The following is an 18249-nucleotide window of genomic DNA, read 5'->3' as shown; positions in this document are numbered from 1 at the left end:
ATCTGGTCAGACAGACAGAAAATTTATTACTAACGACACACACACGCGCACTAAATAATAATAAAAAAAATGGAAAGAAAATGAAACATTATAGGTACTTTTTAAGTGTGTATTGTGGCAGTAACTAGCCCTGGCTCAGCATTATGTGGAGTAGACGTTCTATATTGTACTGTGTATTATATATACTTGCAAGGAAGTTTTAATACATAAATAAATATAGGTAATACATAAATATTTTTTGTATTATTATAGATTAAGTTTAGTAATTCAATAATTGTTCACGTGTAATTTTGTTTTCGTTAATTTTCGCTATGCACTTCTTACGTAGCCCTTAATATTTATATTTTTGTTAGTTTAGCGATAGATTCCTTATAATGTTTATGTTAGTTATTTTTCTTTTAATGTAAAGAACTATAAATAAATATATGTTCAAACATTCCATTCGATTTTGTTTAAAATAACCTCAAATAATACACGGGAGTGACTTACGTAGACAGAAAACTCCACTGATCACAGATGACTTGATATGGTGTTAAAAAACAAAATAATCAATTAAATTTCCCTTAATAAACCAATAATTAATAAACAATCGCAACATCCCGTATATAATAGAAGACCAAAGTAACATTTCATAATAATCCGTAGCGTGCAACGGAACGTTAATAATCAATTGTTTTTTTTAACTTTGACTTAGCGTTTAACTGCTTCTGTCATTATTATATCAAACGTGACTTTGGGATTTATTAAACTTGCAGCCTGTCCCGGCTTCACATGGACACTTATATTCAACGATGTAATGCATGCAATTCTCATGATGACAAAATATTTATGATTATTTTCATGATTTTATGGCTTGGTAACGAGACCTTTAAACCACTCTAAATGATATTTATATATTAGTGGTTGTTGGCCTAGTGGCTTCGGCATGGGACTCTCAAACCTGAGGACGTAGTCTTTGCACCAATAGACTTTCCCTGTGCGCATTTAACATTCGCTCGAACAGTGAAGGAAAACTTCGTAAGCGATGATTGGTGTCTTAGAACCAAAAAATCGAGGGCATGTGTCAGGAAACAGGAAGCTAATCACACACTTGCCTATTAGATGGACAGCGTCGCCCATCAAGTTGTATTGTCAAATCTGTGACAGTATTCCCCTGCATTTATTTGTTTGACCTAAGTATACTTTCTCATTTCTATGTTCCGTTTGTTTCGTAAATAACATTATGGAACCCTACATAGACCAAGTCGCGACCTTTCTAAGGGTATAATACGATTTTTTATCCTTATAGAACATACCTCCAAAATACTCTCTAAAATCTAGAGTTTTAATTTACGATTTATAATCTGTAACATACTGCTTTTCCAACAATGAATTATCTATATTTAGTACAACCAAGATCTCAGAAAGAAATTTAAAATTCGAATCACAATTTATGACAAATACCATAAATATTAATTAATGACGAATCCACAGCCTACGCTTAATTATGGATGCACAAATTTTATAATTTTAAAACAAGTCATAATTCACACCGGTTTTCTTGCGGTTACTGCTCTTTTGAAATTAGTTCATGTAGCAACAGAAGCTGCTATAGACAAAAAATAAAAAAAAATACAATCTCGATTACGTCAAAGTCAATTTGACAACTTGATGAACACGCCTTCGATGTTCGAATTTGGAAACCGTGTGGGTGGTCTGTACGTGTTTTTTTTTTCTTCTTTTTTTTTAATGTTTGAGGTAGGGCGATGACTAACAGCCTTTCAATAACTAGGTAGCAGTGTACCGTAATAATTAGTTTTGACACTTCTTAATATCTATTGTGGTTTAAATTATGCAGATTTCTTGATAAAAGGTATAAACTATTAATTAGCTATCTGGTTCCTGCTTATCTTACTTAGTTTAGGCATTTTACAGCCAATTTACGTTTCCCAACAACTTTTAAAACATCACATTTACAGTTTTTTAGCATTTCCTTTGAGATTAAAAGCTTTTGACTGTGTAAAGAATAAAAAAAAATCTTAATATTTAACAGCGACAAAAAAGTAATGTGTGCAATCAGTGAGTGGACGTAGAAAAATTGTGCCAAACCAATATGCCGCGAACTGTGCCCCGCGCAAAAGACTGTCAAAGTGACATTGACGTTTGTGTGATCGGAATGTAATCAGCATGGTGACATTGATGCCGTGTAGCTACCTCAGCGGCGGGTCCCCGCGATGCAGTTTGGAAACAGAGCCCAAGGTCAGAAAAAGATAACTAGCACTTTATCACAGTCGTAGCATAGACAACGCACATTTGAATTTCAATTTTTTTTTTAATTTTATATTGCACAAGCACGATGCATGATTTATTTTTTATGATTTATACAGATAGAAAAATCTCTGCCTTGTATTTTTGATTGAAAATTCAGGGATGTATGTACGTAGTATAATAATGGCCTGTACCAAGACGGAATTAAAGACAAACAAACAAAACGGACATAATGTTTATGTATTCCGAGGCTCGGGGTCATGTTACCCATTCATACGTATCTTTAGGGCCCATTAAAAAGTAATCGTGGTCGAGTTACGGACCTACGGAACAGAGAGTCGTTAGCCACATGATACCAGGCTGTCATAACTGCTGTGGTATATGACGCTTATCACCTTATCATATGAATGATAAATTTTGGAATGTTGATAGTTTAACAGGTAGACGCGCAATCTCATTATTCTTCCTATGTGCCGGTGGGAGACACATACGCCACCAGACCTTGAAGCATATAAAGTCCGTTTTTAGGAAAGGACAGATTTGATTCTACCCTGCTGCAGTTTCTCTTGATCTGCCTGATCGCGTGCATGATAGGCTATGTAAGGGTCGTATGTACTTAATTATCCTCTTTTCATATACACTTTATCGATGTCTACATAGACAAGAAACACGCAGACGAGAAAAGCCATTCTGTGATACCGGAGGTCATTGGCAATTGGGCTTAATACAAACAAAAGTTCCAATAACCAATGAGCATTTAAAATACTACAACCACAGTGACAAGGCCCATTTGATAAATAACCATAAAATATTTTTGTATTATCCATAGACTTAAATTTAAAATGTTTTTTTTTTGCTATATTTAGTGTGGCATAGAATTGTTATTATTATTGGTTTTTAATTTTATTGTTCAGTCCAAATCATAATCAATTAAAAAGACTGTTTCTAAAAAAGACCATTTTTAAAAATAGAACATATAATAGTGCCAACATTAACATCGTAAACAAAATGGCGTACTTAGCGTGGCTCTATAATCACGAATAAACTTTCCTCTGCGTTCCGAGAAATTAACTGACAAAGCGTTCCCAATGACCAATGAAACAATGTCGCTTTAAAAATAAAACGACAAAGCCACCCAAAGATAACACCAATAAAAACAAATTTGTACAGGCGCGATGCGATTTATCGAACCCGATGTCTCGATAGTAATCCTAAATTGTTCACTTACAGTATCGAAATGGTGTAAAAGACAAATGCTATATTGATCTTAATATCAATGCGTTAGAGCTCAATATTCTATGATAAGGTTATATTGAACCTTCTCGTGACGTCTGCTGTCCTAGTCGTGTGTTATATAAACGTCACATTTGCATAACCACCAACCTTGTTTTTTGGTTTATTTTTTTTAATTTTCTCACTTTCACGTTTTGAAGACGCGCAGTCAGAGTAATTAAGTAAGAAGTCGACTAAGTTTTCAAAGTTTTACCGGCAAGTATTTAAAACATTGTCCCTTTGAAAATAACTTAACAAAATTTTTAAACTCTTTGGAATGATGATTTTATTATCAGCATTTAAACTCAAAAACAAAGAGCCCCAGTACAAATAACACCAGTCACAAACAATAAAAAGAGCAAATTGCATAAATCACTAATATTAATTGACATTTCACACCAAATACCTAAAATGACATTAGGGCTGACACCTTTTTTTTTGCATATTTATTAAATAACAATTTCTAAAATCTCAAATATAATGCGGAATTAACCTTAGTATAAACAGCTGTTTCATTAACATGTTCACTGTTAACGTAATAAGAAGCATTTAGAGAAACTAAGTTAATGACGTCTTATTACTTAATGACAGATGCCTAATCCAAAAAAAATATTAACTGCGTATTGGATTTTTGCACATAAGATCGTTACTTTACGGTATTAACTCACCAGGAATAGTTAAATTCCCAGTGGTTAGTTAGTCAAAAGTATTTAATGAAATTTCATCTAGTAAAATATATTATTTACAAGTCACATTGACAATATCTAAGTAATTCTTAAAATCGTAACACGTATATTTTGATAGCCCTAAGCTAGTTTTAATATCAATACATCGAGTTATCGATAAACAAACACTAAGGATTTCAATAAATTAGAATATTTATTTCTTGGGCGCGGGAATAAGACGGGATGAGTCCCGGTCATAAATAAAGAGTAAGATAAAACAAATAAGGGTAACAAAAAAAACCTTGTCCCACACAACCTATGTCGCGTTTATATTGCTTGTCGCAAATACGTACTGTAGAAACAATTTAGTATAGTCTGTCTAGAAAATGTTTAATAATCTGTGTCTATTTATTTGTTACTAATAAAATTATGATTTAAAAAAATCTAATAAAATGAAACCACAAACATCGTAATCTTCCGTAACTTTAAAGAAGGCTCTGTTGGCCCATAGAGAGTTTTATTTAATGCTTTATGTTCTGTGATCCCAAATAACAATCAATAATATTTTCAAGATAATTCTTAAACATAAATTCCTATAGTTTAAATTTCGAATGCGTTGTTCCCGCGTAAAACATATAAATTAGCCGCCACTATCTCAAGATCGCGGCCTCACACCTTGTGCGGTGATTTACGCTTTCTCACACGCGTATCAAACGCAATGAGTTATGCGATCCTGGTAGATGAATGTGTACTAGGATCGTGTTGATGCGATTATGCAAGCCTTGTAGGATGGATTAATTTATAGAAGATGTCTTCTATCTTCTCTCTAGAGAACTTGCTAATATAGAAAGAATCTAAGGAAACCATAAATTAATATTTACACAGACAGGCTGCTTAGTTAGAATACTAATAATTTAAAATACTTATTTCTCTTGTAGTCGTTATATATAAACTATGAGAAAAGTTCAGTTTAGATTCGCATAGATATGGTTGCCCGTGGTATATAGGGCATATTTATTTAAGTTTATCTCGTGTTGTTAGATTTGTAATGAATGCAACAATAAAAAAAAAAATAGACAATACTCACAAGTGACACACACACACGTTAACTAAGATTAAAAATTGTTAAGCAACAGAAGTGAATAAAAAATAAAAAATATGTCAACAATGTAAAAAAAGTATCAGGCACACATGAAGCCAGAGGACGTGAAAACATTTCAAATTACCACCTAAAACGTTATCGATTCTAAACACAATCAAAACCTAACCTTATCTGTGGAGATGTAATGTTGACATTTCAATACTTTAGTATTTTTATAAGCCTGTATATCAAATGAGACGCAGTGGCGCCCTCCGAGGGCTGTAAAATAAATTCGGCTTGATTTTATTAATGTTGTTACCTTAATCTTGATCGGAGCCAGGCGACATTTAAGAGTTTTATTATTTATAACATGTAGTGTATCTAAAATCTTGGGTTTGTTAGCTTTGGGAAATTTGGGAAGCTGTATTCATATTATTTTAATGGTTGCGTCATAAAATGCATGTTTGTAGGTGCTGTTGTTTTTAATTAGAAGCTCCCACAGATTATGTAACTGCATGTATGTGGTTGACAAAAAAATTGAACCACTGAAACAAATAAGCTAACCGTTTTTTTCTTTTGGTTTCAGACGAAACGACCAAGATCGGATACAGGCACAGATGTTAGGTGAGTAGTGAGTACCTATTATATATTATAATCTTCCAAGTTGTTAATTTAATAAATTTATATATTAGAAAATAGCTTATTCATCAACCTCTTGGAAACAAACATCCAGGTTTGAACCCACCATCTCTGGGTATCACATTCCACTATATAATTGCTGCGTTACCTTTATTTTGTTTACATTCGTTGAGTATACTTAAATAAAAGAAGTAACTCTATACAAAGATAAACTTTATGATTTCGTGACAATTATCACTTCGCGGTTTAAAGATTTTCCGTTTCGCGCGTAATTCACTTTGACAGTGAGAGTCAATATAATATCGCGCCAAATATGCACTTCAACATTGCCATATATTTCCATAATTCGAAAAAGGATTTTTTTTAAATCAATAAGCAATTCCATTTTACGTGATATTGGTTGAATAAAAGCTTATTTATAGTCTGTTGTTATGTGTGAAATTTTGTATGTCGTAGTTTGGTATCTCTGGTATATTAAATTGTATCAACAAAAATGTACTTTTAGTTAGACAATTAAAAGTTATTATATAGATTATATATATACTTAGAGAATTGTCATAGATAATAATAATCTTTTAGAAAAATTACGTTACTTTTTATTTAAAACACAAAAATTTCTTTCTGACGTATTAAATATTCATTATGTTTTAATAAACTAATTAGCACCACAGATCTCTAACCTAAAATATCTCAACTAGCACAGATACGAATTGAAAAATCATTTGAAAAATATATCATGCGTCGTAACTTTTACACCCGCGTAAAAATATTACCTACTTGACTTAACGTCATTCCACCAACTCGAGTTTGAATTAAAGTTTACACTAGGGCCTTTAATCCTTCATAATCCTCACATTGTAGGCACACAATTGCCGTGAAGAGCTACTTACTGCATTGGGACCTTTTAACAACAAAAGGCTTTGTGTTACGTGTCGATCAATGAAGATTTCACAATTTTTTTGCGCGCAATTGTCCTTTTAGATGGCGATGATAGATTTGTATGCGAGCAAGCGTACATACAGGTTTTGTCGCGAATCATTATCTAAATAAATTCCTCCGAGTACTGTCAAATCAATAATTATGTCTTCGGGCTATCTTGCACAGACAATAAATATTTAACTAGCATTTGAAATAGTGATGCACATTCCTACAGAATGTTCCTCCTAAAACCAACATACAAACAGTTTTTGTGGTCTTTCAAAAATACATTCAAGTAGTATACATGTTCCGATGTTGGAACTTTTGTTATTTGAGTTACAGCCACGCTTGGAATTTATATTCTGTTTATTTATTTAGTCGGGTCACTTTGCATCTTCTATCATATTTACCGTGGAGTGTTCAGAGGAGTTGCTTCTAGCTGCCCATTGAAGCATTTCCAGAAAAGACTGTACCAATTCTTAAAAGGTTGGCATCGCGCTTGTGAATACACATTTTAAAACAAAACACTTAGTCAATACAGAAAGCCAAAACAGATTACATATATTAACAATATATAATTGTAACAGAAAAAAGTAAGTACATTTATAGACAAAAAAAAATAAACTAAAGAAAACTAAAATTTTACATTTAAAACAGAAAATAATAATTAATCCCGCGTCTCCAAAAACTTTATCACATATTCTATGGTGAGGTGGAAAATATCAATATTCTCATAGTTAGATACAACCCATCTTTTTTCGGTCTAATACCTTCAGCTGAGTTTGATCGGACAACGAAATTCTACCCTACGACCACGTCGTTCAACAATTGTGCGTTTTTTTTTAGATTTAGCGGATTTTTAGCTGTAAAGCAATTGAATAAAACACCGCTTAAATAAACGTACCTCTTAAAAACCCCTAAAGACATCTTGATTTGCCCTAAATTTGGAAGGATTTGGCCAGGTTGGCATCACTGATTTGATGAAAAAATTTTTTTAACAACTGCTAAGAATTGACAATTATCATATGTCAAATGTCATAACACACGAACAGCTTTTATCTTAAACAGAGGCGCGGAATGTAAAAAAAGATGAATTATTGTCTGTGGTATTTAACAAGTGACATTCTAATTAGGGCGACGTATGTTTCTTTAATTAGTGGTTAACACAAGCTTTTTAGGAATGCAAAGCTTACTAAAATAGTTATAATAAATCATATTTTGAATATCGTTCCGTTACTTTAACGTTTTCAGTTTTGACAAGCGGATTTAACGTATCGTATTGCGATGTTACGTTTTTAGAAAGTTTTTATGTTTCCTCTTGTGTTAATAGTGGCAAATATATGTTTTTGTGTTAGTTATGTGTACAAAGAAGTTTTGGGTTTTGGACATTTATCATAAAAGTAGTAACTACATTTTTTCGAATATTAATCAGTCTATCTCTTTCTGTCAAATTGTGTTTATGCTATGATGAAAAGAGACAGATGAGTGCTTAATCAAAACGGCGGAACAGGACTTATTTTTATGAATAAGCACTGTTTAGCAGATTAGTTGGCCATCGCAGAAGTCGTTTTGAGATTCTACTATAAAGATATACTATATATATTTATGTGCAAGGTGTAATAAGAGATACTGATGCGGAAAGCTACATTATATCCGAGTAACATAGTTGTATGAATTATATGTCTTTTCATAAACAACTATATCAATTGTATGTAACATTTGCTAGCTTGATTCTCTCTCTACACAGAGACATTGCGTCTCTTTGCGTTTTCTACAAAGTGTACTATGAACTCTGAACAATTGTTTGGGTTGATCCCTCCTGCCTCGTTTCAACATCGTACGAGCCGTATCAATGCAAAAATTTATGTACATCACTTTGATGGTTGGAAGTCTTCCACAGCCCGGTTCACGAAGAACTTTCTTTTGCGAACTAGCGGACTGTGGAATCGACTCCCCGTGGGGGTCTTTGACAGACCTCCAACTTTTCATAGTTAGAATACTTACCCCCAAAGGCCGGCAACGTCCTCTCTAAAAATGGGTGTACATAGGCGGCGATAACTGCCCTTTATCAGCGTCTCTTGGGCTCTTTTGACCACCTTATATCAATAGTATATATAAAATATATTTTTAAAAGTCTCTACTTAAAGTTATCAACACGAATTTTGTATATATGTAAGATTTATGAGCATTGCCCATTACATCATAAGGAAGTAAATTAATTAATTATTAAGTACTGAGATATAGAGCAGTGTTAGCCTAGTGGCTTTAACGACTGTCATCATATCATAAATTGAAAATTATTGTTGACAGACTTGTGATCTTTAGTTGGTTGAGAATGGATGATTGGCTCAAAGTAGGAAAGTACCGATTGCACCGCCATTTGCCGAGCTGATCGGTGAATCTAAACCTTGCAGGGCGCCCAAACGCGTACAAAAAATGTGTGTGTGTACTAGTGTGAGACACACGTGAGAAGTGAAACTTCTTTATGACCTTATTTTTTGAAAAATGATCTACTATATGCAACTTTACAGAAATTGGTTAAATAAAGTTAAATTAGATATAGTTTAACAAAAGGCTTTTATTATCATAGACACGTACAAATAATACAATTATTTCATTTTACCTTATTACTACCAAGATTATTACAGAAAATCATTAATTGTAATAGAATAACTAGTATCATTGTAATCGTTATTATATATTTTTATTATTATTGGCTTCAAATCTCTTCGAATCAATCATATCCCGTGAAAACAAAACAGTAAAACCCGTGAAACAGAACTTTCACTTCAAAAATACATTCAAATCGGTCCAGCCGTGTTAGAGGAGTTCAGTCACATAGAGTATAATTATACATATATACTTTAAGACTAGTATATATATACATATACTAGTCTGCATATATGTGTAGTAGTTACTGCAGTTTATAGGTAATGAAATCTATATCAATATTTTAAAGTCAATAACACTAATTTGTTTTCGAACAGTTCGTCATTTTATGTGTCTACAAAAACACACTCACACCCGCTTGACACGTGGAGGCCAAATGGTTTTTCTCTAACTTTAGGGTTCATTAGCTAGAAATATTCGATAGGTATTAAAAAAAAGAGATTCGTGTATCGTTGTCGAATCGGCAAGTAGGTCATCAGGCTTCGGTGACACACACGTACGAGGGTCTAATGCACGCTCCTCGTGATGTTTCCCGTCACCGTTCGAGTGAATATCAAAAGTCCATTGGTGCACAGCCGGAAATCAAACCTACGACCTGAAGGAGAGACGTTAATGTCACTATACTAACAGTGCTCTCCCTCACTCTTCATCACTGCTCACGGTTATCTATTTTGTGATCTCTTTAGGTGATCAGACTTCTGTTGAATGGCACACGGTCGACTTTTTGATTAAAGCTCTAGGTTCCTTCGTCGTACGAGCACATAGAAAATCCATTGCACAGCCAGGGTTCGAACCTACGATCAGAGATGAAAGTCGCTGGAGCCACTAGGCTGCTACTCTTTTCGCATTTTATTCTTCGAATTTAATTATGTCGTTAGCGAGCCAAATGTATTAAATGTAGCAATCAACATGATTATTATGTATATCGGAGCTTTAAGCACGTGTCCACTTAAGACCTATCAACTACGGAACCCTTGTTTATTAACAACGGCCCTTGTTCTTTGACGTGTGCCGGCCATTGTGCCCTTGTCAAAGGGCAAAGAGGTTTATTGTTTAACATGGCAACGGATTAGAAGAAATTAAGTTAACTTTTAATAAGATTGATTTTAATTACATCGGGATTGTAAATAAATCATTGGTGCTACAACCTTTTTGGGTCTGGGCCTCAGATTGTATCTGTTTTAAGAATGTCAATCTAATAAGCAAGGTGATCAGCCTCATGTGTCACACGCTGTCTGCTTTTTAGGTCTGGGAGCGTTCCAGTATTACGTCACGCAATTCTTCGAGATTCTCGAACCCCCCCCCCCCCCCATGAAACGCACCGTAACGTTTTCTGTATCCAATAGTAAAACGTTTCGTGACCACCCCCAGTGCCTCTTTATACCTAAAACTCAATATATCGTATAGTACTGGAAATTCGAAAATAACGCGTAATTCAATCCCCGCATCGTAACGTTTAACAAGAGTAACCCCCCCCCCCCCCAATTCGTTACGTAACTTGAGCGCTCCCTAAGGCAATATTTCCTGACGATGTGTTGCAATGCAGAAGCAACTTACGAACAGTAATGAGAGTCACAGGCTGATGATACTAGGCTAACACTGCGGTCCGTCATAGAGAGAATTTCTTCGTGTGATTCATCAAAGACTTTATGCTTTCCATAAAACAGATTAATACGAAGATTTGAGGCATTTAAAACACTGTTAATACTTAAATTTGTTAGGTGTCTTCGTTATAAAACACACAGTCATACAACTGTGTATCCATCTAACATAACCAATAGATAATAACCTCGAACATATCCAAGTTGTCAAAATATATATATATACAACTTCGATATGTTCGAGGAGCAAAGTCATAAAGCACTATTACGACTGTTTTAATGTTTTGTCATTTTTGGACTTCCTTGTGTGACATAGATATAACTGTAATTTTTTTCTGAATTTTTGCAAATCATTTTATTACATAAAAACACTTTTAAAGTATGTATACATTGCACAATGTTGGTAATACACGTTAAACTAATTTTAATTTGCAAGATTGGTAATAGATTTTAGATTGGTAATAGATTATTACGAACTAGACATTAAAAATTACCGTCGTAATGTGTGGTTACTGTGTCAACGGACATGTTTAAACTGTGAAACAATCTTAAAACGAATTTTCTCTTCAGTCTAACTAGATCAACTGTAATGACATTTAGTTATTTATTAACTATTTACACTAAATACATAACAAAATTGTTTTAATCGTCGAATAGGTTTCATTTGTTTTATATATTGTTATGTACTTACTATCCTAGTGATAATAACATTGGGTACCTTTTATTTTTCCTAAATAGATTTGGCTTTAACGACTTTGTTCCCCGGGGCAAGTGAAAGTCTTGAAATGACAAATAAATTATAACACCATATGGATCTCTATTGTTCAGACGGCCTGTTTGAAGTTTTGTTGGCTTTACGATGACTACTGAATGTAAAAAACATTAAAGAATTCAATTAAAAGTGACAATGCCAGCATTAAAACGATTCTGAAACGTTCTTTTGATATACGATAGTGTTGTGTGCTCGAAGTGGCGGCAAAAAGCAAAATGACACTTGAAAATGGCGCGAACACAACATAAACAAGAGTTTTTTTTATAGAGGGCGCATTTATACGTAAGACTAATGTAGATAATTAATAAAATTGCATACAATGTTTAGTAACTTATCTGGTAGATGAATGAATGATATTAGGAAGTAATATTAGTTTTTATCAACAGCTGTGCTAAGTCGGTCATTTAATCCATTTAATTGTTGTTATAATCTGTAATTTAATGGCAAGTTAATTGCTTCGGTTGGAAGTAGAGAACGGTAAAGGACGTAGATCTATGGTAAACTTTTAATAGAGTTTCCTTTTAATAGGGTTTCGTTGACAATTTCCTAGTGATTTCGTCCTAAAACATATGTTTTAAATAACTTAACTGAACACTTTTTTATATTGAAAATTATGTACGTTCAATAATAAAAATAATGCCTAAGAACTAGGTAACTTTCGTTTTCTTTAGATATACATTTATATACAAGGGCTCCGACCTGGCAAACGTAACGTGATATATATATATATATATATATATATATATATATATATATATATATATAAGCAATTAATTGGTCCATCCTACGAAACTTTTTTTTTATTTTAATAAATGTGTAACTTAACCCGGAAATATAAAACTATTTTTAAATCAAGAAGTCATAAAGAGCGTTGCCATATTGTTTAAAATTAATAGAGAACTGGAAATATAAATGGACAATTTAAATCTTTATAGAAAAGTTGTCATAACTGGATATTTTCATATTATTTGCATAAATTATATTGATTTAATTATGTAAAATATCATAAAAATGTTGAGGTGCGGCACCGCAGTCTACAATTTAATGGTCTGAGTACAACATCCGAATTAATTAAAATTAATGTGACGATATTTTTCGGATCGTTACAATATGATAATAAACAATTGTTGGACGAAATTAGTCTGTGCATTACGAGATTCATAGCGAGACTTTTTTGTTTTTTTATACTTTGTTATTATTATTACATCATAAGTTATATGATTCAACCTTATAAGAAGCTTTCCGGAACCGTTTTAATTCTTATATACGATCTCGGTATTTTGTTAGTACCAAGTTTATATATACTTGAAGGAGTTATGACTGTAAAAAATCATCAAAAACATTGAAAACATTTACAGAAATTTGCCTTTATATACCGAGGGATCCAACACGGCTGTGGTTGGCTGCATGCTGCCCCTCGATGTCTTCAAAAAATTGTTAACCATGGCTTACAAACTATTTAATCACCTTCCTAGAAGTTACTGATCACTGCCGTTTAAGGTTTTCAAGTGGAAGATGATTACATTTTTAATGGCAAGACGCCTTTAGGAAGAGTATTTAGACCATAAGTTTGACAACAATTATAAAGAACGTAAACATATTATATTATGAAGATTAATATTAAGTCAAAAATAATTTATTCATATAGGTAACACAATGTACACTTAAGAACGTCAAACAAAGGAGTATACATTAAAGGCTTATAATATTACATTTACTGCCAGTTCTCAAATCAATGGCGTAGAACGGAAGAGACGAACTGGCAATAAACTTTCCGCCACTCTTTTTAATCGTTAATTAATAATAATTAATTAATTAATTAAAATACACGATTTAATTATACGTTCCCTTAACACACAATTAGCTTAAAACAGTTCTTTCAAAGACCAAACCTTTCTTGGCATTTATTTATTGAATCTTATACTATGTACTAAAATTTCTAGACTAATATAATATTAGTCTTAATATCATGTATACTTATAATTGCGGTAAGGACATATACATACCAGAAACAATTATATCATATCGAATTCCCGGCATATCATCTGTGTCGGCGCGAAAGCTGGCCACAGATAAAGCTAAATTAATCGTAACATGTGTAAATTAGATAAATCTATTGCATGTCTGTGGGGCATCTGCTATTTTTGGTGATTAATATTTATCGTTTTTATCTTCTTTTGACGACAGTTTTTTGGCGTGGAGTAGTAGCTGTTTTTTTTAAGCGTTTTTGTTTATTTGAGTAGGAGAAACATGTTTGACTAAGACAGGAGTACTTCTAATAAGGAAGACATCCAGAATAGAAAGAATGAATACCAACCTTAGACGAAATAGAAATAATTACCTTATGGTCATTGACAGATTGAAAGAAAACTTAGGAAAATTAAGTGTCGAATCACCTCGTCGTCACGGCCTAAGTCAAGTGAACACAGTTTATTATTATATAATAATAAATTTGTTTCCTATAGTATAGAGACTTGCGCACAAGTGTATAGCGCTAATTAAAGCTTATAGTTGGCGCCTGGTTGGTACCGGTGACCACAGAGCTGGTGCTTTGTTCGCTCAACGAATAAATATCGCAATACAGCGAGAAAAATCTGCAAGCGTTTAAGGTATACTGGCACAGGGACCAAACTTTTTAAATTCGTTTTAATTTTCCTTTTATTTATTGTGTATTTGATTACTAATAAACGTTAATATCTATAATAAAACAAAACATATATGTCTTATATTAAACGATGCAGATAACTAAATTATTATGTAATAAAACTATATTATAGATATCTATAATAATTATTATTGCATATCAACAATGTAATTAATGCTGGTAATAGTTAATTGTGTTAAATCAAAGTTAAAATGATTTTAATTACGGTAATTAATCCAATTACAAGGAATTAAGACATTCGATTATTTTAAGAGCGCCATTAACATTCGGCGTTTTTATTGGTTTTTTATTTCCCTTTGATACTTTGTTTGTTGTGCTAGGCAATTGATTGTAAAGCTTTTGCTAGAAGGGATCAAATTCTATGTTTATCGTTCCCGCAATTGTATTCAACAAATAAACAGTTACCTCCGTCATTATGTCTTTAATCAATAATTTTAAAAGTAATCAAAAGTTTCTCACGCCATTTTGGGTCTGAGGACATATACTCACGATGTTTATACCGTTCGAGCGTATGTAATGCGCATATAGAAAGTCCATTAATAGACAGCCGGGGCTCGAACCTACGACTTCAGGGATGAGAGTCGCATGCTGACTAGGCCAACACTGCTCATCATCATTAATGTATGTTATTTAAAAACAAAGTCACGTATTTAATCATACAACTGACAGGCTGATTTGAGCTATCGTTAAAACTAAATTAAATTTTAGTTAAATTATATAATTAAAATTAGTTAAAACTAAACTACTGTACTGAAAGAGGTTTATCAAGTTAGTAATGCGAGACTGATGAAGAGGAGGAGATTTTTACAGGCTCCGTAAAATCAGATCAAATGGTCTCAAGGAAAAACATATTAAAACAACTATATCTCTTACAGATTACAAAGCGAAGCGGCTAGTCCTGGATCAGAATCCACATCAGACTCACCACCATCCTTGCTCCAGGATGCAAACCTTCCCGCACTGCTAGCCACCACCTACCCCAACACATCCACCAGCTCGCTAACCGGTGACGTCCTAGGCTTGTCTGACGTGGAGAATCTCAACGGATGCCCGAGCACATTGCCACTCCCATTGACCTCAACTGGCCTTTCCACCTCCACGTCTGCTGTCGCTTGGTTGATGAATGAAGATAGCACGGGTATGTTCCAATTCACTTGTAAAATTAAAGTAAAAATCGTTTAGTACATTTAGTAGCGCCATCTCTGATCCATTTTTAAAGTTATTAATTATTTACCGGAATCGTATAGCGAAGAGTATGCTTATTATTATTTTTTGTGTTTCTGTGTGTGTGTTTTGTTAGTAATAAATGTTTTGTCTATGTCCATGTATATTAATTACTACAATTTTTATTTCCTAACCAATGTAATTATTGATTAATTAAAAAAGATGACAGACTCGCGTGGAATCTATCAAAATTAAAATCATTAAAAGGCTACCAACTGCCCACTGATGTAATTCCGAACCAACTCGACTTAGGTTCAAGAAAACATCGTATCAATTAAAAAAAGCCCCACTAGCCAGAAGGCAATATTTTTTTTTTTATTATGGCAATAGTAAACTTTATGCTTCCGGCAATGTTTGTCGGGCGGCAAATTCACTTAACATCAGGCCTCCTGTCCCCTGTTATATTAAAGAAAACTCGTGGCGTAACCCAGAGTTCAATTCCCAAATAACAAATAAATGTTAGTTATGGAGCCTTACTAAAATACATTACAGTAACATTTAAAGGGTAGAAAGTAAATTAGTCTCAAATAAAGTATCATTTATAAAAATAATAATATCACACACACACACGCGCGCGCAAGCACTCACACACACCAAATTTATTTTTACGCCTCCGTTTCCAATGTTTTCCTTTAGCACTTGCCTATTTTCTTCTATTGTATCTTATGACAATGACTGTGTTCCAGTCCGGTGGTGGAGAGGCTGGCTATCTGTCAATCAGGTCTCCTGTTACAGAGACCAGTCTCTCACATACACTTCCAAAAGTTATCATCTTAGTTTAATCATAATAACCTTCCTATAAAGATTATTATTATTATTACTTTCAACATCAACGCAGACTTTACACCATCTGAAGTCACCATGAAACAAAATGAATTACAATCATTAGAAATTTAGTGATAATAGCATATTTTATCTACATACTATAAATTTATAAACCGAACTTATGGGAATTAAAAATGTTTTATACTGGCAGAATTTTATGCTATCCTGCTGCTTTAGTTTAGGAGTAATACAGGCAGACAGACCTAGCCTAGATTCAGGGTTTATTTTAAGAAGGATTTTTTTCATTTGAAAGTACTAGGAACACATAGACACAGAGGTAGTAGAGGTACTAGAACTTTCTCGCTATGGTCGCGATACTTAAAGTAATTTAATATTGGTCGCAGGTGGTGGTGTGAAGAGCGAAGTCCGAAGTCCAGGGCTTTGTGACGCGGACGTCGCCTTGTACGGGGAGGCTCTGCCGTACGACCAGTCCGCGTTGTCTTATCAGTATTATAATAGGTGAGCACTGATACACTATTTGTCCTACTTCAACACATAGACGTCCAATCTAGTGATCAAGTGAAACGGATGATTTTTCGCAGAACGGTAATTAAATATTTTTATTAGACGCGAAACTTTTACTACTGGGCTGAATATTCTAAGGCAATTTCTATAGGCCTTAGATTTTTTTTATATCTACAGGGCTGATATTTATTTCTTCAAGTGTACATCATATATAATCTGTACTATATCTACGTACGGTATTTGTTGAAAACTCTTTTATCTAATATGTAGGTAGAAATAATAGTTACAAAAACAATTCTATTAAAATATATACAACATTATGTTTTATAAAAAGTAGCCAAAAAAAATGTTAAGTACAAAAAAAATCCTACAAAATTTTATTCAATATCATTATTATAGGAACCCAAAATAAACGGTCCGTTGAACTGAAGCCAATGAAAGCGATTAATTAGATTATTTTAGCTGTAATTAGGTTATAAAATGTAGTAGTTATGTATATTACAGTAAGCCCCGTTATAGGAATTCGCGTTAAAGGACTATTAACGTAAAACCGTTTTTATAACAACACTATTGAAGGTGGAAAGATACGCAAAACTTATTACAGACTTGACAAATCATTATAAATTTCACACTACAGAACTATAAATTGATAGAATCTCCACGTTACATGGGGGGCGGAAATCGCGTTATACCAATACGCGTTATAGGGTTTACTGTACTTCTATATACAGAGATAACCCACAGCTAAATAAATTGCGATATTTTTGAAGTGAAATTTACCGTCAAAGTTTTGGGTTATACGTCACATTGTTCAGTTACGCGCCATCTTTTTCTTGTCCCTACCACGGTTGATTCGAAGAGATTCAAAGCCGTTAATAACAATAATATATAATAACGATAATAATGATAGTAATAATTCTATTACAATTAATAAAATTCTGTTATCCTAGTAGTAATAAGGTAAAATGAAATAATTGTATCATTTGCATTCGTGTCTATGATAATAAAAGCCTTTTGTTAAACTTTATCTAATTTAACTTTATTTAACCAATTTCTGTAAAGTTGCATATAGTAGATCATTTTTCGAAAAATAAGGTATTATAAGTTTCACTTCTTATACTATGTACACTAGAATACGCACATATGTTTTATTAAATGTAACTCCTTGTTTACAATCAATTTCCATCATTTTTAAAACAAATTTT

General features: G+C 33.1%; 1 protein-coding gene across 6 annotated transcripts in view; it reads left to right on the top strand.

Annotated features, from left to right (window-relative positions):
• Positions 1-18249, top strand: part of LOC123706762 (eyes absent homolog 2) — a 44517-nt gene that overhangs the window by 19553 nt on the left and 6715 nt on the right. For 3 of the 6 annotated variants that reach the window (XM_045656172.1, XM_045656171.1, XM_045656169.1), the window contains 4 exons: positions 1959-2238; positions 5852-5889; positions 15406-15668; positions 16924-17038. In XM_045656172.1, the coding sequence (XP_045512128.1) occupies positions 2167-2238; positions 5852-5889; positions 15406-15668; positions 16924-17038 (488 nt within the window). In that variant the 5' untranslated portion in view covers positions 1959-2166. The remainder of the gene's footprint in view (positions 1-1958; positions 2239-5851; positions 5890-15405; positions 15669-16923; positions 17039-18249) is intronic. The other 3 variants (XM_045656173.1, XM_045656170.1, XM_045656174.1) reach the window with 2 other exon arrangements.

The sequence above is a fragment of the Pieris brassicae genome, chromosome 3, assembly GCF_905147105.1.
Source record: "Pieris brassicae chromosome 3, ilPieBrab1.1, whole genome shotgun sequence".
NCBI lineage: Eukaryota > Metazoa > Arthropoda > Insecta > Lepidoptera > Pieridae > Pieris > Pieris brassicae.
The sequence above is the reverse complement of the archived record's forward strand: the minus strand, read 5'-3'. Positions and strand labels throughout refer to the sequence as shown.